Below are 22,997 nucleotides of genomic sequence, written 5' to 3' on the forward strand. Positions count from 1 at the left end.
ATAAAGGACAATGTTACTGTGATGTCATGCCAACAGCTGCTGTATGCACAAAGGAAGTGGTTCATGATAAAGGGAAGTTTGGATCCACTTGTGGGAGAGATTGTCACAAATGTGATGAGGCTGGTGCCAGTGTTTTTGTGACAGCAAAAAACACGAGCTTGTGTCGACCGGTGGGGAGGCATTAATGAGAGAGGTGGTGAGACACTTGAAACAGGTTCTGAGACAGGTTGTCAGGGTTTAATTAGCCAATCACAGTGGGGATTAACTCTGTAAACATCCAACAGAACACAGTCAGGATGAAGACGACGCTCACCTGAGAGACAGGCAGAGAGACAGCTTTAATATTTAACATCCAGTCCGTCAGGTGTTTATCATGATGTTATAATGTGACTCACAGATGTTTCCTCCAACTTCATACAGATGTTGAACTGGACTGATCAGAGAAAAACAAAGACAGAAGGAGAAAGACAGGGATGGTAAATAAAAGTCAGATTTTCCTTCAGTGTGGGAACAGGTGGGGACCATAGGTATGGATCCTCACAGAAGTCGGATAAATGTGCATCTATGTGTGAGAGAGAGATTTTGTCACCTGTTCTCACACTCGAAGCGGGACGTTATGTCCTTGGCTGTTGTCTGTTCCTCAAGTTGTATCACCATGGAAATCTTGGTGTGTAGAGGAGCATGAACTCTGATCACACCTTCACACAGCTCTGTGATCTGCAGAGACACAAACAGACAGCACGCTGAACCCGGACTCTGCCCCGCATGCCTGTGGTCTTTGACTAACCTTGTTTTTGCCTTAGTTGATTCTGGACTCCATCTCCTTTGGTCCTGACCTGTATCAAACCTGATTTCTCTCTCTTCTTATCTGTTCTCTGTCTCACCTTGTTTTGGTGCCCATCTCATGCAGTTCTTGGTCTTTCCAGGTCCTAGTCTCTGTCTTCCTTGGCCCTGGTCTCTGTCTCACCTGATCTCTTTCATTCTTGTCATTCTTCTTCCTCAAAAGTCTACTGGTCCAGCTCAGGCCAAGCTGTTTCTGAATGGACACCTGGTTCATCTGTCTCACCTGAGACAGTAGAAACTTGGGGACCTATCAAAGAGAACGAGAAGTCATCGGGGGTTAGGGGCACCGAGACTGTGCAGGTGTGTCCTGAAACCTACGGTCCAAATCAAGTCCTGGTGAATGATCATCAACCGGATCAGCTGAGCTCCACCCACTGCCTCCTCCATCTCATCTCGTTTAGCAATTGAGCGCTTGTTTCCATGGTGACGACGGAACAGGTTGGGTGCCATCACCATGGACACATTCCACAGAGACATACGGTTCTGATCCTGATGAGAGACCACCATACGGAGGAAGACCAGCAGAGCCTGGAACCACAAAAAACAGGTTTTCTTGCAACCATGTGCGATTTCTAAAAAAAAAAAAGTCTGTCATGGTCCTGGGTTGGTGACCCAGTGTTTTAGGTTTTGTACTTTTCTTTTTGATTTCATCAGGGTTCATGACTATTAGGGTTTGGTTTCTGTTTTTTATTTCTAGATCTCTAGTTCTTCTGGGTTTGTGATTTCTAGGTCTTCATGTTTATTCTCTTGTTCCCCAGTCAGTCATGTCTCCTGTCTAGGCCCTGTCCTTATGTTCCGTCTGTACTGTGTCAGTATTATTGGGATGTTAAGCTCGTGTCTCTGAGTCCGTGTCTGTGTGTGCGTGGTGCATTTCCTGTTTTATTTTGATAGTCTGTCTCCTACCCCAGTGTATCTAGTTTTGCCTTCCTTCATCGCATCATGTCTGATTTGTCCCAGCTGTGTTTCTTCCTGTTTCCTAATCCTCTCGTGATCCTACCTGTGTATTTTAGTCCTCAGCCTACCCTTGCTTGTTGTTGGATGGTTAACTTAACCTACTCTCTCTTTGTACTGTGTTTTCTCCCGTCATGTTTCAAGCCGTGTTTCCTAGTATCTAGTTTTCAGTGTCAGTTTAGTTTAGGTTTACGTTAGGGGTTTTGTTTTGTTTTGTGAAGTTCTCTTCTTTGATGAGTTGTTTTTCTGTGAGTACTGCACATTGGTCCAGAATGCAATGATTTACAAATCTCATAAATCCATAATGTATTCATAATAGAAAACCATAACAATCGCTTTAGCTCTGCAGTGATTCACTAGAAAATTGGCAACGTCCCTCAGCATCCATTGACGCTGCACAGTTGACTATGGAATATTTAGTAGCAGTATTAATTTTGTTGACTAATTTTTATTATATTTTTCATCAAACTTTTTTTCTAGCAAAAACAAGACAATAACTGAATAAAAATGAATGAAAGGCATCGAAACGTTCGTCCACGAATAAAAACAAGATGAAAATGTTTCTTCTGAGACAAGGCAGGAAGTGAGCCAGAAGTAATAATCTGGTGCAGTAAGGTTAGACATGCACAATTGATCTGCCGCTGACAAACAGGGATAGAGACAGGGGTTCAGCTAACACCTATGCACCCTGTTTCTCATGAAAATGTGACAAAATGTCAATGTTTTGGAGGAAGAGAATTGTGGACATATGGAGACATGTAGAGCAACTCTCACTTGTACCAACACAATGACACCTTAAAATCTGGTGACCTAAATCAACTTCAGATTTAGTCTACCATAATCTAAAGATATATACTCAACTAAAGCAAGACAAAAACAAAAATTAGGTGGCTAAATCTGGACTAAAACTAAATTATATTTTAGTGAAAAGACTAGGGATATACCTAATCTAAATCTGCTGTTTTTTATGTAAATTTTATGACTGGGCTTGTGGGCACAGGTGGCATCTGATCATGGTACCATGCTAGAATTCACTGACCTCTTGAGAGCCTTTTTCTTCAACAAGTGTTTGTAGAAGCAGTCTGCATGCATAGGTGCTTGACTTTATTCACCTATGACCAAGGAAGTGATTGGAACACCTGAACTCAATGATTCGATGAGTGAGTGAATACTTTTGGCAATATAGTGTGTGTCTGTGTTTGTGTGTGTAGGTTTGGATAGCGTGGGGGACCTCTCGCATCTGCGGGCGGTCTATCTGTCAAGCTCAGGTCTTCTACATGAGGCCTGGGAGCTTGAGGGCCCTGTGCATTTTCTTAGCTGTTCGTAGGACTGCACTCATCTGGACAGAGATCTCCAATGTTGTTCCTGGGATCTGCTGGAGTCACTCACCTAGCTGATCGTCTGTCTGTCTGTCGATAAATGAAGGTTAAGTGAAGACTTAAATGAGTTTACAAGAGTATATTTTAATGATATTAAATTTTCTGTAAAACTAAAAGATTCCCTATAACGTGCTGTCCCATGCTCTTTTAGGCTGTGACATATGTATACTGTGTGTTTACTGCCCTCTTTCTGCTTCTCACTGTTTGCCCAATTCTCTCTCATTTGTGTGTGTAGACAATGTCTGGGTGAAGCTTTACTCTCAGAATTTCTCTGTTGGCTTCTGGAAGAAGCAACGTCAGCAGCTGCAGGGCCTGAACCTGATGGAGCTCAGAGGGGATACCTGCAGGGACACACAGAAACACTTCATGTAATGCAAACACATTTAAATGATGAAAATGTGTGTTTGTATGTGTGCACACATACTCAGTACAGAGTGGTAGGTGGACAGGTGTGTGTGTGTCAGCAGAGGGGTTGGCAGCTCTCTGATGAAAAGCTTCAACAGACTGGAAGCGTCCACCTGTCTCAGCGCAGACCAGTCAAATCCCTCATAGCACCTGTCTAATTCTCTACGAAGGCACTGCAAGCAAACAGAGAGACAGCAGGGAGAAAGATACAGACAGAGAATCAGACAAAAACAGGTAGGTATTACACACAGAGAGACATAGATACACACAGGCAGACATACTCAGTTTTCCAGAATGCAAAAAGTCATTTTAAAGTGTGTCAGGGTGTGTGTCCATCTTTTGTGAGGACCAATGTTGAGTTTAGACAATCTCAAAATCTAGAAACAAACACCACTTAGCTGCTGTCTTGACCTTAGTACTATGCTATGTTAAAGCATCATCTAAAGAGAAAAACAACTTGATGTAGAAAATAACCATTCGTTTGTTACCTAAAAACTAGGACTAGTGTTGGGTTGGCTTTCGGGTTAGAGCTAGGTTAAGGTTCATGGTTGAGGATCTGGGAATGTTGACCTTGCTTTGCCCATGATGATGCACCTCCAGTCATCCAACATCCTAACTATGAAGGCAGGGAACCTATGCACTGTTCAAATGTTGATTGGTTGACAAATGTGACGGAACAGGGAAGGGAGTGACAGGCAGTTCACTGCGAATGAAAGAGATGTGGAAAGATAACCAAAGATAAAAATTACAGACTGGCTGCAGTGGTAATCTTTCACACTCGGTTTCACTTCAGCTTGTTGTGTGTTATAACTTTGCTCTTCAAATGGATAATGGATAGTAGCCCACAGACTGGTTGTACCACATGTTTTTGACACTCCCTTCAACCAACAACAGATGCTTTTTGCAGGTAGACTTTCAGTGCATGACGTGCCTCATGAATGGTATAGTGTGCCAAAGTTGAACGTTTCTGCAGGTCACGCACCTCCCCATTTTTGTTACATGGTGTGTTGTGTCGCTGCACCACAGCTGGCTCGCCAGCTTTTACCACAGTTTTTAATAATATAATAGTACAGTACTTCTGATTTCCACTTCTCCTCCTACTCCACTGCTGATGTGGCACTATTGTTGAGTGGCAACAGCTATTCTGTATGGAAACAAACAGCAGTGTGTGTGTGTGTGTGTGTGTGTGTGTGTGTGTGTGTGTGTGTGTGTGTGTGTGTGTGTTACCTTGACTCTAGCAGCTGATGCTGGTACTCTGAGAATCCCCTCAGTCAACAGGCCTGTTTGCTCTAAGATACACAACAACTGCATGCATACACACACATAAAGGAAGGTGTGACTGGTTACTGTTGTTTGTTTATTTTCACTAAATTTCTAAACAAGATGTAAACAAAGGTAAACTAACTTTGCTAGCTGTTAGTTAAACAACTACTTTAGGTCACCAAGATCATATGCTAATGGGCTCATACTTATACAGCACTTATCTACTCTGAGCACTGTTTACTATAAGCATTAAACATTTTACATCATGCACGTAAATAATAATGGAGTGGATTTATATAGCGCTTTTCAAGGCACCCAAAGCGCTTTACAATGCCACTATTCATTCATTCTCGCATTCATACACTGGTGGAGGCAGCTACGGTTGTAGCCACAGCTGCCCTGGGGCAGACTGACAGAAGCGAGGCTGCCATATCGCGCCATCGGCCCCTCTGGCCAGCACCAGTAGGCAAGTAGGGTAAAGTGTCTTGCCCAAGGACACAACGACCAGGACAGAGAGCCCAGGGATCGAACCGGCGACCTTCCGGTTACAGATACGCTTCCCAACCCCCTGAGCCACGGTCGCCCGTAAAGAGATGCTTCAGCTTGGGGTTCAATATTTGCTTACTTGAAGAATCGAACTACTGACCAAACAGTAACCCACTTTTGCTCATGAACTTCCCAAAGACACATAAGATTATGATTGTGCCTTAAACTATAGTATCATAAGTTTTAGAGTAATGAAGCCAGCAATCTATCCCCTGTCTGAAACTTGATTAGACATAGAGAAGGACACGTTCTTCACCTTCTGGAACACGACAGGAACTTTGACCCCAGGAAACTTCTTCCTGTCTTTCTCCAACAGCGTGTTCAGAGGAACGCCAAACACACCACTGTCTAATGGACAGGAAGACACAAACAATCATACAGTGAGTGTTCTGAGAGACAATTTATACATCCTTTAGTACAGGGTTTTACTAATGGGGCTTTTTCAGCAGCAAAATAGTTTCAGGTCTGCCCTTATCGCTTATCCCATCCAGTCCCAAGTTAACTGTGTTAGAGCCAACGGCAGTTTGGCTCTTTCGGTCCCATGGTGGGCAAACCACACCCACGGTGAGCAATCCCACTGTGGGTTGCCCATTGAAAACCATGACAATCAGGGGACCTCTTGGGATCAAACTACTGTGGGGCCTTAATGGGCTAACCCAAAAGAGGACCAGTATGGGTTTTCCTATGGTAAACCCACAATGGGCTGCCCGCGTTTTTTGGGGCCCAAAAGGCTAAACTGCTATGGGCTAGCCCAACATGGGTTTACTGTGAACACTTACTCATAAGGTAGCTGCAAAGGGCAAAACTGTTGTGGGTTCTGGATGATTATCAAAATTATTATGCATAAACAGTTAAACCGTTGTAATGCGACACAGTGCTATGAAAGTGTTTGAGTCTTCTGGATTTCTTCTGTGTTTTTGCATATAGTCACATTTGCAGGTTTCAGCTCAAACTAATTTTAATCCAAACCTACCTGGTCCTGTTTAAAAACATAATAACAACATAGTGAACCTTCCTGGGAGTGAGTGGCCTACCAGAATTAGTCCAAGTGCAATCAATCACTCATCCAGAAGGTCACAAAAAACAAAACAGAACAAGATCTACAGAAACGCAGGCCTCACTTGCCTCAGTTAAGATGCGCGTTCATGATTCACCAATAAGAAAGATCAGGTAGAACGCATCTATGGAAAAGTTCTAAGATGAAAATAACTGCTGACCAAAAACAATACAAAGGCTTGTCTCAAATTTGCCACATCTTGATGATCTCCAAAAAATTTGAGAAAATATCTGAGAAAAGTTAAAGTCTTTGTGTTTGTGTAACATAGCATTTCACAAAGAGAACATCATACCAAGAATAAAAAACAGAATAAACATTTCATCCACAGAGGCGAAAAAAATCATGAGCAGTTATGACAAATTTTGGATTGCAGTTCTTTCTGCCAAGAATTGCAGAACCAGTCAATCTTATATATACTTGAGTTATCTTTGTCTAATAATGAAAACTGTTTGATGATCTGAAACAAATGTGTGACAAACAGGAAAAAAAAATACTAAATGAGGAAGGAGGTGATACTAGTAGTTGAAACGGGGCAGTGGTTGAACGAAAACGATATAGCTGGACAATCTTGAATTTACTTCCTAATGTTGAAGCACGACATGATCTCCCATCTTGTGGTGCTCTGGGGTATTAAAATGCATACCTTATTGGTTTAGTGGTAGTGCCGGGTGGAAGGCAAAGTACTGATCTTTATAAAGGTGTTAAGGACATCTCACATTAAGAAGTCTTTGTGTTTATCAGAAATTGGTCTTTGGTTTTGTTGGTTTATTCTGAGTTTTCCTGTTTTTGAGATTTTTTTTAAAAGTTTGTCTTCATTGTTAATTTTACATTTTTAATTACTATAGTAGAGATTATCTTAATCTCCGTAATATCTGCTTGTTTGTTTCTCTTTAGTCATTTCCTGCTACCTTGCTTCCTGTTTTACTTTGAAAGTCATTTAACTCATGTCTTCTGTTTAGGTTTACCTCCTTTTGTATCAGTGCAGTTTATTCATTTCAGCTGTTTCTTGTTTTCCAGATGTGTCCATCCAACCTGATTCAATACTGGAATAAGCAGTTTTTAAGGTTTTGTGTTCCAAGTATTAATTAATGTTTAAATAACTTAATAATTACAGAACACTGTTATAAATATTTTTTATGATCCAGCAGTGAGGACAGTGTTTTTAATCGTTCTCCATTAAACCGTTCTGCTGGAGGTTTCTTTCTGTTAAAACAGAGTTTTTCCTTCCCGCTGTCACTAAAATGCTTGCTCATACCAGGTCATGTGATTGTTGGGCTTTTCTCTCTATGTATTATTGTACGGTCTACCTTAGAAAATAAAGTGCCTTGACTGTTCTTGTAATTTGGCACTGTATAAATAAAACTGAATTGAATTGAAACTGAAACAGTGTTTCCTGAAAAGCCTCTCTTGTTTAGTGGGAAATAGATTTCATCAAAGTAGATGTCTTTTTGAAAGTGCTGTAATTAGGTTTAAGAATACAGTTCACCCACTTTTATCATCTTCAATAGCCTGTACCAAAAGAGAGCAGAGCAGGTACCTGAAGGCTACTCAAACAGAGGTCGATTATCTTGTTAATTGTTTTAACTTTCACTATGCACAACTCTGGATACTGTAGCTCCTGTGAAAAAGAGAGCCTCAAATCAGAAGTACTTGACTCCCTGGTATAATTCTCAAACACGTACCCTAAAGTAGATACCTCTTAAGCTGGAGAGGAAATGGCGTGTCACAAATTTAGAAGATCAGATTTAGAAGATCATCATTTAGCCTGGAGAAATAGTTTGTTGCTTTATAAAAAAAAAGCCCTCTGTAAAGCTAGAAGATCTTACTATTCATCACTGATTGAAGAAAATAAGAACAACCCCAGGTTTCTCTTCAGCACTGTAGCCAGGCTGACAAACAGTCAGAGCTCGGTTGAGCCAACCATCCCTTTAACGTTAACTAGTAATGACTTCATGAACTTCTTCACAAATAACATTTTAACCATTAGAGAAAAAATTACTCATGATCATCTCACAGATGTAACAACATGTACCGCTGCTTTCAGTACCATTTAGTCTTTTTCTCCTATTGATCTTTCTGAGTTAATTTCAGTAATGTCTTCCTCCAAACTATCTCTAATAATCGCTATGTGGCATCCCTTGACCCATCTAATTATAGGCCAATCTCCAACGTTCCTTTTATCTCGTAAATTCTTGAAAGAGTAGTTGTCAAACAGCTAACTGATCATCTGCAGAGGAAGATTCTTTATTTGTCATGTGCATGGTTATACAGATATAACACGCAGTGAAATGTGACCTGACACGCTCTTCGACTCTGCAAAAAGGAGAGACACAACTTTATGGCTTATTTGAAGAGTTTCAGTTTATAAGGTTAGACCCAGTTCCAGCCTTTGAGTGCTTGACTGTCTTTCAACAGTTTGAGCCAGTGTCTTATTCTGCTTTAAAAGACATAATTGATCATCTCAAAATCTCTGGTTCCCCGCACGATATTCGTCCTTCTCGTTTCTTTAAGGAATCTTTACATATTATTGGTCCTTGTATCTTACTTCTGCTGAATGCATCATTGTCATCAGGTTGTGTACCGTCTGTCTTTAAGCATGCTGTTGTGCAACCTATTATGAAAAAGAAAAATCTTGACCCTAATGCTCTCACTAACTACAGGCGGATCTCCAAACTCCCTTTTATTTCCAAAATATTGGAAACGGTAGTTCTAAACAACTTCAGGCCTTTTTAGATGCAAATGGTATTAATGAAAAGTTTCAGTCTGGTTTGAAACGTCGCCACAGCACAGAGACAGCCTTACTTAGAGTTTTTAATGATCTTCTTTTAACGGTTGACTCTGGCTATTCCGTGGTTTTAGTTTTACTTGACTTGACTGCTGCTTTTGACATGGTTAACCACAACATTCTTCTATCAAGACTGGAACATGTTGTTGGTCTCAAAGGTATACGGTTTAAATCCTACCTCTCAGAGAGGTCGTTCTCTGTTGCTATAGGGCAACACTCCTCGGCTTCTGCCCCTATTTATTGTGGTGTGCCTCAAGGGTCCGTGCTCGGTCCTGCTCTTTGTACATGTTGCCGTTGGGATTAATTTCTTAAAAATATAACATCTCCTTTCATTGTTATGCCGATGATATCCAGATTTATTCACCTTTGAAATCAGATGTGTCTGCTTCTTTGCAACCTCTGTTCAACTGTTTGCATGAAGTTAAAATTTGGTTATCACATAATTTTCATACACTGAACGAGAATAAGACCGAAATCGTAGTTTTTGATGGTCACACTCTGCCCTTGGCCCTCTTGCTAGCCATCTCTCGCTCACTGTAAGGAACCTTGGAGTGTTCCTGGATGGCTCTTTTAAACTTGAGAAACGGGTCTCTACTGTGGTAAAAAACAGCTTTTACCAGTTGCGTCAGATATTCAAAGCAAAGCCGTTCCTTCCTTTAAAGGACCTTGAAACGCTTATCCACACATTTATCACATCCAGATTGGACGACTGTAACTGCCTCTACTCGGGCCTCCAACACTCTTCTCTTTAACGGCTTCAGTTAGTTCAGAATGCAGCTGCGCATCTTTTACCAGGTACGAGAATCTGTGAACACATAACTCCAATTTTAGCCAAATTACATTGGCTCCCAGTTAAATGTCGTATCGATTTTAAAATTCTTTTGTTCACTTTTAAAATATCGGAATAATTTAGCGCCCAGCTATCTTTCTGAACTACTTCACAGGCTCCTAGCACAACCTAGGTCTCGACTGAAGTCCAGAGGTGACCGGGCCGTTGCAACCGTGGCACATAGACTCTGGAATAACCTCCCTGTTCATATTCGTACAGCCGAGTCTATCCAGTCTTTTAAATCACATCTTTTTACTTTGGCTTTTGATTCTAACTAGTTGGTTGTTCTTGCTTGTTGTGTTGTCACGTATTGTTTGTTGTCCTGTTTTATTGTTTTGTCTTAATTGTCTCATGCTTTTACTGACTGTGAAGCATTATGGTGAACATTGTTGTTTTTAATATGTGCTATATAAATAAATTTTGATTTGACTTGATGAGGTTGTCCCACTCACAACTGCATATCTGTGTAAATCAGGATTTTCCATTGTGGCCACAACCAAGACCAAAGCCTGAACCAGACTCAGAGCAACACTGGAAGCTGCTCTGAGAGTGAGCCTTTCCCCCATTCCACCCAGACCCGTGTCTCATTAACAGCTGAACATAAAAGGGGAGTTGCCTATTGTGACTGTTTGTTGAAGAATAACTTCTGGTTCTGCCAATGAAAAAACCTTTCAGATTCACTCACAGATTATAAGGCTATATTTTCATTTGCCCTTTATTTAAATTTTATAACAGTTTATTTATTTATTCATTTAATTAGAAAATTATTTTGAATGTATTTGTTTTATGAGCACATTATTCTATTTTTTCTTTTTTCTTGTCTCTTTTAGTAAAATTGAATTATTAATTATTTTGTGTTTTTAATCCTGACTTGAGCCTTTTAACTTTGCAGTTTGATTTGTTCCATGAATTGCTGGCATTTTGTTTTATGTACAGGTTCTTTGGGATTATTAGATTGCATCATGTCATCATCATGTTTATTTGACGAGGTTTTAGCCATTAAAATGATGTAGATTTGATTTAGTTATTAAATATATATAAAACCAAAAGCAACATCAATTTATTCAATACAGTGTCGGGCCCCGGGCAACTTTGTAGTGAAAACATTAGACCCAGAGGTAGGGATGCAACGATACCAATTTTTTCAAACCGATACGATACCGATACTTGGATCTGAGTACTTGCCGATACAGAGTACAAAAACCGATACTTCTACCACACACACACACACACACACACACACACACACACACACACACACACACAAATGCAATGAATCGGAAGACAGATTTTATTTTATTCTCTGCCGATAAAAAATAAAATCTTAATAAAAATGACCACAAAAAAATTTCAAGTGAAAAATAAGCACTTCTGCTAAATTATTGCAGAGTCTCCACATTGTAATTTAGCAAAATATCACTGAACTATTGGCACTGTCTCGAGCTTTCGGAATAATAAATAAACACTTCTGTTTGGAATATAATAAATACAAATTAGGTTTGAGAATAAAATAAACTTTTAAATTGTTGCAGAGTGTTCATAATGTAAACAAACAAACAAAATAATGAAAGTATTTGGCATTGACGAACGAACTCCCCATCTGCCCGTGGATCATCAGTCCACTGTGCCGTTAAACCAAAGACTGACATCGCGCACACACTGCTCGTCTTTACCTCTTTAGAAAGTTTTGTCACCATTATCTCCCTGATGTGTGGGCGGCTGGGAATTTCATATCGCAGCTCGAGTATGCTGAGAAGAATCCTATGTTTTCCATGACTGGCATTGGCTGGTCATCCAGAGCGATAAAACGAGTCAGAGCCTCTGTTATTTTAACTGCCCGTGGATTTTCTCTTGACATTTTTCATCGCTTTTCCAAAACCTGAGTTAAAGTTGGCTGTTCCGGTCCACACTGCTGACATTTTGTTTAGCCTAGCTACAGCAGCCTCCAGTTTCTCTTTTTTTATCTGGAGCTGCCAGTCTGACTCGTCTAACCCTGTGCCTGTTTAGCGCGGGATGTTCCCCTAGTGGCCAATCTAAAAAACTACAACAAAAATGACAAGCCACCCTCTGATTAATGAAATAAGTTAGTATCGGTTCATGGTATCGGTTAACTTTTACGAGTATGAGTACACACACATTTTACAGTATCGGCCCCGATACCCGATACCCGATATCGGTATCGGTGCATCCCTACCCAGAGGTAAAACAGGTTAAGGACCGCTGATTTTCTACACACATCTTTGCGTGGGAGTTACATTAAATCTTGCAGAGCGGTATAATTCTGTACTGCTTCATGTAAGTGGGAAGATGATTTTTGTTGTTAAACATTTCAGGGTACATTTATTGTACAATTTAATATGAAAAAGTTGCTTAAAAATGTAAATTATGTTTGGATAAGTGGAGTAGGATGTTGTAGTCAATTTAGAGAAATGTAGATGACCCAGATTTGTTTTTTACGTGTGGACAGAAGATAAGATGGTAAGAGTCATTCATGTTATTCTAGTACATTCATAAGATACTTTCACCTAGAGTGCTTTCTCTAACTCTAAATTCTGGAGTATTTGTAGTTATGATAGTGTAATTTCAGATTTATATTGGTTAGTTTATGAGGGTGGCAAGTTCTAGAAACTCCCAGATGGCAATTTCAGTACATAAAGTTGGACGATCAGTAATTTATAGATTACATGAAAATTAACACGACATTTCTTTTACATTTATACTACAGGAACAGCAATACTGCTTCAAGCAGCAAGCATTAAGATGTAAGCTCTAAATCTTAAAAAAGGGAGAGAAAAGTTTAAGTTTGGTAAATTCACTTCTTCAAGAAAACCCTATGACAATACACTACCAGTCAAAAGTTTGGACATGCCTTCTCATTCAATGTTTTATCTATTTTTACTACTTTCTACATTGTAGATATATATGAAGAAAGATATATGGGGTTATACAGCAAAGAAAAAATGATAAATAACTCTAAATATATCTTATATTATAGATTCCTCAAAGTAGAAGAAACCACTACTAAGGAAAAGCAACAAGCAGAAGAGATTTGTTTGGGCAATCCGATCCGGTTAGTTGGACAATCATTTATCTTTTAACAGGACAATGACCACAAACACACCTCCAGGCTGTGTAAGGGCTATTTGACCAAGACAGAGAGCAACAGAGTGCTGTGCCAGATGGCCGGGCCTCCACAGTCAGCATCTCTGGGAACTCCTTCAAGACTGTTGGAAACCATTTCAGGTGATGACCTCATGAATCTCATCGAGACAATGCCAAGGATGTGCAAAGCAGTAATCAAAGCAAACGGTGGCTATTTTGAAGAATCGAAAATATAAAACACGTTTTGAGTCATTTCACACTTTTTTGTTTACTACATAATTCCATATGTGTTCATTCATAGTTTTGATGCCTTCAGTGAGAATTTAAAATGTAAATAGTCATGAAACTAAAGAAAAACCATTAAATGAGGAAGTCTGTCCAAACTTTTGACTGATAGTGTATACATCACAAAGAATTATGACTGTTGCTGTCATTTAAATAAAAAATAAAACACAAATATTTTAATTTTATTTATATAGGGCCAAACAACAACATCTGTTGCCTCAAGGAACTTTATATTGTTAGATAAAGATCCTACAATAATACAGAGAACACACGGAAAACCCAGTCAGTGGACCCCTCTGAGCAACTACTTTGGTGGCAGTGGGAAGGAAAAACCCCATTTTAACAGGAAGAAACCTCCAGCAGAACCAGGCTCACGGAGGACGGTCATCTGCTGTGACTGGTTGGGGGTAAGGGGACTTTATGACCCTTTTCTGTGGGCAAAATACATACATACACCTTACGTGAAAAAAATAAAAATAGTAGTAAACTTATCTATTTTTATGCTTGTGGAGTAGATGCACTCCACTTCCACATCGGTTTCATGTCTGCCTCTCTCACTGATTACACTGGAAATGTAATGTTGCTGTATCCACTCTGAAAATTGTCTGCAAACAATAAGGAGCCATGGTGTAAGACAAATGATGACACACCATCTACTGTAAAAATAACAACTATTTGGAAATCCAGGAAAAATGGTTTGAAGAGATGTTCTTTGTTATGTGGATCTGGATCTTGTTTTTTTGGTTAGATACCGTTTTTAGTTCCACATTACTTTTTGTGTTTATGTTAAAAATGCATAATTACATTGGCGAAACTTAAGTTAATCAGTAAAAGTGTTAACATCACTCGCTATAGCTTTCTAATATCCTAATGCTATAAAGTCTTTGCTGTGAAGCTGAATGCAGATCATTATGTAAAAAAGAAACTCACCCCGGTTCCTGCAGCGTGGAGGACGTGTGCATTTGGTGTGGATCCCCAGAGTCATCAGGAAGGTTGTGAGCTCAATGTGTGAGATGAAACACAGCTGTGTGAGGTCACGTGACGACAGGTCGCCTGCACAGCTAAGACCCTGAGAGGGAGGGATAGATGCAAACTGCACGCACGCGCGCACACACACACACACACACACACACACACACACACACACACACACTCTTTTTTGCATCCGTTAGCAGCCTCCTGTGTTGTAAGCAATCAGATTTGACTGGAAGACCTCTCTCAGCATGCAGCAGGTCAAACTCACCTGCAGCTCACTGTTGTTGTCTCTATGGAAACGTAAACAGTCCCAACAAGCCTTGCCCCTTTTGTGCTCAGCCACACCTTCTGAGTATGGAGAGTCCCGCAGCACCCAGTCAGGTTGCATCAACTGACTGACGGGGGACGAGTGTGTGTGAGGAGGGGAAGAGGTATATTTGTGAGAGTCAGTGTGTGTTGGAGAATGTGCGTGTGTCAGAACAGTTGTGTCGATGACATGTGTCGGAGAGCATTTGTTTCCTGGAGAGTTTGCGTGATGCAGAGAGTCTGTGTTTGAGGGGGGTGAGGGGTGCTCTGGTAGTTGATCTTCAACAGCCAACACGGATAGAGTTGGTCGTACTGTAAAAGACACAAAGCATAAAACTCTCAGCAGGTACAGAGAAAAAACAAACAAAATCTCTTGCAGAAATAGAATCCTGTTTCCAAAAACACTGGGATGCTCGGATGTCAAAAGCAAATAAAACTAGCAAATTGCAAATCATTAAAAACATTTTTCAGCTCTGTTCAAATCACACAGCTAGAGTTATTTATATAGTGCATTGACACAACAGCCATCTGGAGGATGATGAAGAGATGGTGAGAAGGAAGATTCCTTTTTAACAAGAACAACCAGGCTTAGCGACAGACATCTGCTGTGACCGACCGACCTGGGGCGTGTGAGGAAGAGGAGAGCATTGAAAGACGAGGACAGAACACATGCTATGGGAGAGAAGACAAAAGTTAATGACATGCAAAAGTGAAATGTAAACACAACAGAACACAAAAACAAAATGTTCACTGCATCATAGAAGGTCCCCCTGAAGCCCGTGGCAATAGCAGCATAACTAAGGGATGCTTCAGTCACCTGATCCAATGAAAGTTGAATGAAAGTTTCAACTGCCTGGTGGCAAGCATGGATGTAGAGTCCCACTTACTATGGAACTTCTTTTATACAGGGAGTGCAGAATTATTAGGCAAGTTGTATTTTTGAGGAATAATTTTATTATTGAACAACAACCATGTTCTCAATGAACCCAAAAAACTCATTAATATCAAAGCTGAATGTTTTTGGAAGCAGTTTTTAGTTTGTTTTTAGTTTGAGCTATTTTAGGGGGATATCTGTGTGTGCAGGTGACTATTACTGTGCATAATTATTAGGCAACTTAACAAAAAACAAATATATACCCATTTCAATTATTTATTTTTACCAGTGAAACCAATATAACATCTCCACATTCACAAATATACATTTCTGACATTCAAAAACAAAACAAAAACAAATCAGCGACCAATATTGGCTGCGGTCGTGAGGTCTCAGAATCTGCTATGTGAGCAAAAAGAGTGACAAGACCACAGAATCGACGGCTAATAACATCACGGAGAAGCTCGCAGCTATTAACGGGAGACTGAGAGACCAGTGTCGGAGTGTTAAAAAACAGCTTGAAATTCTCAATTACCATCATAACCCGGCTACCCCTTCGGCGCCAGCTCAAGGCTGGAGCTGAACAACAACTCCCTGATAATGACTGTGTTGAGTCTGTTCCTTCCCATTCCATGCAAGGCCACCTGGGTTGGCTGGAAGACTGTTTACTTAGCCTGGCAGGGCGAAGGACACTGTCTCAGCTGAACTATGGACACGCACACACATACATATACTGATACTGATAAGCACTCACTGACGCATCACCCTCCCTACCCCGGATCCAACGCCACCTCCAATGCTTACCTCCCCCATGATGTGGACATTGGGTCAGTTGGAGGCGCAGTCGAAAGATTGCAGCGGTCCCAGATCAGATGTACACACTGGAACTCTTTCCCATGTTGCTTGTCTGTGTTTAATGTGTTATGGTGTGTTGATACCTGTGCATTCCTGTATTATCCTTTTGTGTTGCACATTTCAATGTTTTTTTTCCTCTCGCTACCTGGCCTGACCTGTCTCCCCAATGTGATGTTTGTATTGTATGTACGGTCGGCAAGGTCTGTCATCTCGGTTGTGGGCAAAAGACCTGCAGCTGACAAATAAAGGCTATCTCATCTCTCATCTCAATATAGCCACCTTTCTTTGCAAGGACACTCAAAAGCCTGCTGTGGCGGAGGCGTGGCCCCGGGCGCAGCTGCCGGGGAGGAGTGGAGCAGAAGGCTCAACAGGGCGGCGCTGCGAGGCCGGTAAGAACAGCTGATGGTGTTTATGTACTAATGATGGTCTCCCTCCGCTGTGTTTATAGTGAGACGGGGAGGAGCGGCGAGAGATCAGCTGGGCTCGTGAGCTGTCAGGCTGTGCGACTGAGTCAGCTGTGTAAACAAACAAATAAATGTGGAATTTGGCAGTACATACTTGCGTGTGCGTGTGTTTGTGCCTGGTGTATTCCACACCTGCCATCCATGGATTCTGTCAGTGTTTTGATCTGTTCACCATCAACATTGCGTGCAGCAGCAATCACAGCCTCCCAGACACTGTTCAGAGAGGTGTACTGTTTTCCCTCCTTGTAAATCTCACATTTGATGATGGACCACAGGTTCTCAATGGGGTTCAGATCAGGTGAACAAGGAGGCCATGTCATTAGTTTTTCTTCTTTTATACCCTTTCTTGCCAGCCACGCTGTGGAGTACTTGGACGCGTGTGATGGAGCATTGTCCTGCATGAAAATCATGTTTTTCTTTTTTCTTTTCTTTTTTCTTTTCTTTCTGCCTGTCCCGTTTGGCTCTTTTGCATCAGAATTGTTGTCTAAAGGCAAAGAAAGATGCCCAACGGATTTACTTTACCAAATTGACCATCCCAGCCTTGCCGTAATGGTCCATTTGATTCACCTTTTATTGTTTATTTTATTTTCACTTGCTGAATACGGGACAGACTTGACTGGAGGAAAGAAGGGGAGAAAGAAAGAGGGAAAGAGAAACAGCTGAGAAGAGGGACGGGGGAGAAGGGCAAAAAACAAAAACCAACAGAACGGGCAGAAAAAAAAAAGAAAAAAAAATACATATATCAATCACCTGGGTCACCTGCTGAGAAAGAAAAAAGAAAACAAGCAGAAGAGAACAAGAGTAATAGAATAAACAACATCACAATGATATATGGGAATATGACAGTAAATACTAAATGTTAAACATTATTGTGCAGCACATAAGATCAACAGAACACAGTGTGCTTTGAGGTAGGAGCCAAAAAGGGTGTAGTTTGTGGGTGTGATCACCCGTGTGTACACCTGTGAGCATGGACGCGTTTGTTTTTTTAAAAGGTTCCTTCATGTAATGATCTGCTAGAGGGTGTGGGGGGGCCACAGCCCCATCCTCCAGGGCATGAAGCAGGTATGGAGGAGATCAAAACTCCAGACATCCAGAGGCCCCCAGAACACAAGAGACCAAGGAAGACCAACAGAGGGGCAGCCGCGCCACTGTCCCAGAAAGAGCTGAGGAGAGTCCCAGATGAGGGCTCACTCAGCAGCCGCGGAGCAGAAGCCAGGGGGAGTTGCAGTGACGCGCCCGTGAGCTCCGCCGGCAGCCAGCCGTGCCTGAGTGACCGAGCCCCAGGCCGAGAGGCCGGGGGCACCCCACCTCCGAAGTGGCCCAAGCGAGCCCCAGGATCCAGGCCCTGATAAGCGGCCGCCAAGGAGTGAGCCGGTGTGTACCTGGACGCCCATCCCCAGACACAAAGAACCACCAACGCACCGACGTCTGAGGGAGTCCGCCACTGGCAGGGGAAGTGGTGGTGGGTGGAGATAGACCTCCAAACCTTGGAGGGCCTGAGATGTCCCCAGAGAGGTGGCGCCTGATACCCAACCTGACATATAGACACAGACATACAGGCACACACAGACACAAACATCCATTCCCACCCTCATGCTCTCATATGCACTTACTCCACACTCAACCAACGTGGAGACAGACATGAAGAGACGCTGTACACACGATCACACTCCCCAAGCGTACTCTACAAACCGGGTCTAGGTACCCTTTCCCCTGGAGGGGGGAACTGCACCCAGACCCAGGTGGTGTTACCCTTTTCCCTGCGGTGGGGAGAGGCAGACCGCCCCGACTCCGCAGCAGCAGGGAGGCCCCGCACTCCAGACCGCAGTCGGACAGCCAACTCCTCCTCCTAGTCCCCCGCTCCAGCAGGTCGCAGAGAATGGGGGTGAGAGAAGACTCCAAATCATGTTTTTCTTGAAGGATGCAGACTTCTTCCTGTACCACTGCTTGAAGAAGGTGTCTTCCAGAAACTGGCAGTAGGACTGGGAGTTGAGCTTGACTCCATCCTCAACCCGAAAAGGCCCCACAAGCTCATCTTTGATGATATCAGCCCAAACCAGTACTCCACCTCCACCTTGCTGGCGTCTGAGTCGGACTGGAGCTCTCTGCCCTTTACCAATCCAGCCACGGGCCCATCCATCTGGCCCATCAAGACTCACTCTCATTTCATCAGTCCATAAAACCTTAGAAAAACCAGTCTTGAGATATTTCTTGGCCCAGTCTTGACGTTTCAGCTTGTGTGTCTTGTTCAGTGGTGGTCGTCTTTCAGCCTTTCTTACCTTGGCCATGTCTCTGAGTATTGCACACCTTGTGCTTTTGGGCACTCCAGTGATGTTGCAGCTCTGAAATATGGCCAAACTGGTGGCAAGTGGCATCTTGGCAGCTGCACGCTTGACTTTTCTCAGTTCATGGGCAGTTATTTTGCGCCTTGGTTTTTCCACACGCTTCTTGCGACCCTGTTGACTATTTTGAATGAAACGCTTGATTGTTCGATGCTTCAGAAGCTTTGCAATTTTGAGACTGCTGCATCCCTCTGCAAGATATCTCACTATTTTTGACTTTTCTGAGCCTGTCAAGTCCTTCTTTTGACCCATTTTGCCAAAGGAAAGGACGTTGCCTAATAATTATGCACACCTGATATAGGGTGTTGATGTCATTAGACCACACCCCTTCTCATTACAGAGATGCACATCACCTAATATGCTTAATTGGTAGCAGGCTTTCGAGCCTATACAGCTTGGAGTAAGACAACATGCATGAAGAGGATGATGTGGACAAAATACTCATTTGCCAAATAATTCTGCACTCCCTGTAAATAATATAAAAATTTGTGGAGGAAAACAGAGAATATATACATACAAAAAAATGAGTAGTCCTATTTTTCCTGAGAGCTTTTTATACAGTAACCGACATGTTTCCATGCTAGACGACATCATACACTATATAAAATGACTCTTCCTGTCCAGCTTACATGCTATAATTCATGTGTGAATTACACAAGGAGTCAAATGTCTCTGATTTGTTTCACAGCACTATTAATATAAGTGACCTCTGTGGGAGTAAGTGTAAGCAGCTACTCTGCATGTTGGGACTAGGCACTGAATGAAATAGTAGTGAAATTATAATTAGTTACATTAGTTACAGTTATTTCTCAGAGACACTCTGACGCAGTGTCATCCATTATTGTAAATTTGCATGTAATTAAGAAACTGTGAGACAAAAGATGATTTTCAGGAGATCTTCCTAAATGTTCAGTTATGTACATATATCTATATCTATGTATATATAGATATATATATATATATGTGTGTGTGTGTGTGTGTGTGTGTGTGTGTGTGTGTGTGTGTATGTGTGTGTGTGTGTGTGTGTATATATATATATATATCTATATAGTGTCTGTCTCCTGAATCCCAACTGGAAGCTGGTTTCACAGAAGGGGGCCTGAAAACTGAAAGCTCTGTCTCCCATTCTACTTTTAAATACTCCACATGTAAGCCTGCAGTCTGAGACAAACCTAATATTCTTCAGGTTACTCTGTATTCATACTGTTTAGAAATGTGACTAAATAGACCAAAAAAAAAAAATAGACCAAACCCACACACAACAGTGCAGTGTCTATCAGAGGTACTAAGGACCATAAAACCATAAATCATCTGCTATGCCCTGGGTGGCATCTAGCATAAATAAAGATATATAAAGAACCAACCTCTGCAAAGGACCACAGGAATCACTTATAGGTGAGCAGACACGCACCTCTGGAAGTATTTCGGCGAATGGTCTTGGTGGTGGTGTGGTATCGACTTGGTGGTGGTTCAGCATGATGGGAGTGGGGGTACACACATCTGTCTGCTGGGTCGTCAGGCTGGAACAAAAAGTTGGGGAAAAAATGCAGATCACAGCCTTTTTCTATTCATTTCCCAGGAATTATTTTAAGACACACAGCTTCTTACAATGACTATAATCTAAATTGCTGTGATATTCTAAAACGTATGGTCGACTATACAATTTCATAAAATGTCTCTACATCTGTGTTGCACATTTGTTTTGCATTTAATATAAAATGCATTTCTATGTTTGTGTCCCACCTCAGTGAAGATATCCCGGACATCTCTGATTGGCTGTCTGTTTCTCTTCTTCAGTGTCTCGTTATAGTTATCCAGCCTCTTCCTCACAGTGGTTGCTTGTTGATGTGTCAAAGTGGACAGCAGCACCTCAGCTGGCGGTGGCACCTCATCTGCCAATGGCAAGCCCGTCACCAGGGAAGCCAACCCCGCATCTGTCAGCCACGCCTCCTCAAGCTCCACCTCTAAAAGGAACAAATCACGTAGGATCCGAACAGTAAGATGACATCTGACTCAGCTGTCAGTTTGACATACCATCCATACTCTTTCTCTCATCTTCCTCCTCTTCTTCTTCCCCATCCTTCTCTTCCTCAATGCTGTGTACTTCCCTCCAGTAGGTCTCCAGGGCAACATGTTTGGGGTCAGAGGTGGTGGAGTTAGAGGTGGTAGACGAAGACAACATCTTGTAAAAAAAAAAGTGCCAGCCAGACAGAGATAATTTTTTATTTTACGACTATTAGAATTTCAAAATATGACATAAGTAAAGTATTATCTTGTTAAAAACTTATCAAAGCTTTATCACTCCAACTTTCCCACGCTGCCAACAGAATTTATTGACATGTTCCAAAACCCAGTTTGAGATATTTTAAGCTTTGTGATTCTGGTATGTTGTCCTGCTGAAAAGCAGTGATCAGAAGAACGCCACATAAATGGATGGAAACAATACTCAGATAGCCTGTGACCATTTGAACAAAGTAATTAGTTACTAATTACAGATTACTTCTCCAAGAAAGTAATCTTGTTACTTTATGGATTACTTATCTTCAAAAGTAATTAGTTGCTTTATTACTTAGTTACTTTATAAAAACATGATACACAACCTGAATACGTAATAAAGCAACAGACTTTTCAGCCCAATTCTATTTTTTGAATTGAATCAAATGAAAAAGTTGCTTCTTAAAAATTGTTCTATTAATTTTAATCTTTCAACTTTATGTACATTGCATCAAGCAAAAATGTAATTATATGCAGCAGTCTCTGACTTGAAGACATTTGTTTAACATTTAACACTGAATTTTCTGTATATTCCAGCTATACAATAAAATATTCTTTTGTGTTTACACTCACTCTTTCAAATAGATGCAAGTAAAACAGAAAAAAATAAATAAAATCAAACTTTTAGCAGCACTAAGTCCTGTTGCTCTGAGTCTATTTTCACCTGTTTAGCAGAAGTGGGGCAGTCGGAGTTTTGCCCGGTACCGCAGAGGTCATGTCACTCGGGGTGATCCGTGGGTTTCTCTGTGAATTTCACATTCCCATGTTGTGCCAAAAAGTGATCGTCTGCCAAAAACTGATTACTTGTATTTAAGCTACTATAAATAAGTTGTTAGTCTATAATATGTGAAATATATGTCAAATGCATCCTTCATGAGTGATATTAAGTCATTTTGGGCTACAAACAACATTTCTGTCACAAGGTAGAAACTGCAACCAAGACATCAAACAAGACATCTTGGCCAAATTCTAGAGTAATCTGGCCATGGGCCAGCAGAAAAAATGCAACAAATATAAGAATAGTTTGTTAACATATTTTACGTGGCCAAAAACCCAACTGGTTATAATGTAGGTACAATAACACATAAAGATACTTGGTAATTTTATATATTATATATTATTTATATTTGTAAATCCTTTTTAAAGTCTATTTACCAATATGAGTAAAGACATTACACATAAAAAAAAAAACACATGGAAATAGTGGAAATCAGATGTGCTAGGTGCTTCCTCAGACTTGAAGTTTAATTTTTATGCTGTAAAAAGAAGTTTTCTTCCCCAGTGGACACTAATGTTTGTCATGTTTTACAGAATAAAACTCAAAGTAATGTCAGTAGTTCCAAGATTTAAATGCTGCATAGTCGTACTCTCTCCTCAGCTCCACATTATCTATTGTTGATCTGCACACGTCTGTAGCTGCCACGGACGTCGCAAGCTCGTAAGTCATTGTCATGAGCAA

At 41.2% G+C, this 22,997-nt stretch overlaps 1 protein-coding gene across 1 annotated transcript; it reads right to left on the reverse strand.

Moving 5' to 3' along the window:
* Positions 1–230: 230 nt before the first annotated feature.
* arhgap28 (Rho GTPase activating protein 28) lies at positions 231–21,446 on the reverse strand. The gene is made up of 15 exons (XM_085363251.1): positions 21,299–21,446; positions 21,008–21,228; positions 20,676–20,784; positions 14,961–15,038; positions 14,689–14,849; positions 14,376–14,514; positions 5,644–5,735; positions 4,806–4,883; positions 3,598–3,751; positions 3,432–3,514; positions 1,162–1,371; positions 968–1,090; positions 590–717; positions 396–433; positions 231–313 (listed from the first exon to the last, which is right to left on the reverse strand). Exons 1-15 carry the CDS (start codon positions 21,444–21,446, stop codon positions 231–233), a joined length of 1,845 nt encoding a protein of 614 aa, XP_085219377.1.
* Positions 21,447–22,997: the final 1,551 nt, after the last annotated feature.

Source organism: Diplotaxodon limnothrissa, linkage group LG9 (assembly GCF_057381915.1).
Source record: "Diplotaxodon limnothrissa isolate DT_005_m linkage group LG9, D_limnothrissa_male_GT1.1, whole genome shotgun sequence".
Lineage (NCBI taxonomy): Eukaryota > Metazoa > Chordata > Actinopteri > Cichliformes > Cichlidae > Diplotaxodon > Diplotaxodon limnothrissa.

What these genes read in the sequence shown, in the direction of transcription:
- arhgap28 (XM_085363251.1), bottom strand. Translation starts at nt 21,446, where the DNA reads ATGTTGTCTTCGTCTACCACCTCTAACTCCACCACCTCTGACCCCAAA. An exon ending in CCCCTCAAACACAGACTCTC is followed by an intron (nt 14,850 to 14,960) that starts TGCATCACGCAA and finishes ACAAATATACCT; the next exon opens with CTTCCCCTCCTCACACACAC. An exon ending in CACCTACCACTCTGTACTGA is followed by an intron (nt 3,515 to 3,597) that starts GTATGTGTGCAC and finishes GTGTCCCTGCAG; the next exon opens with GTATCCCCTCTGAGCTCCAT.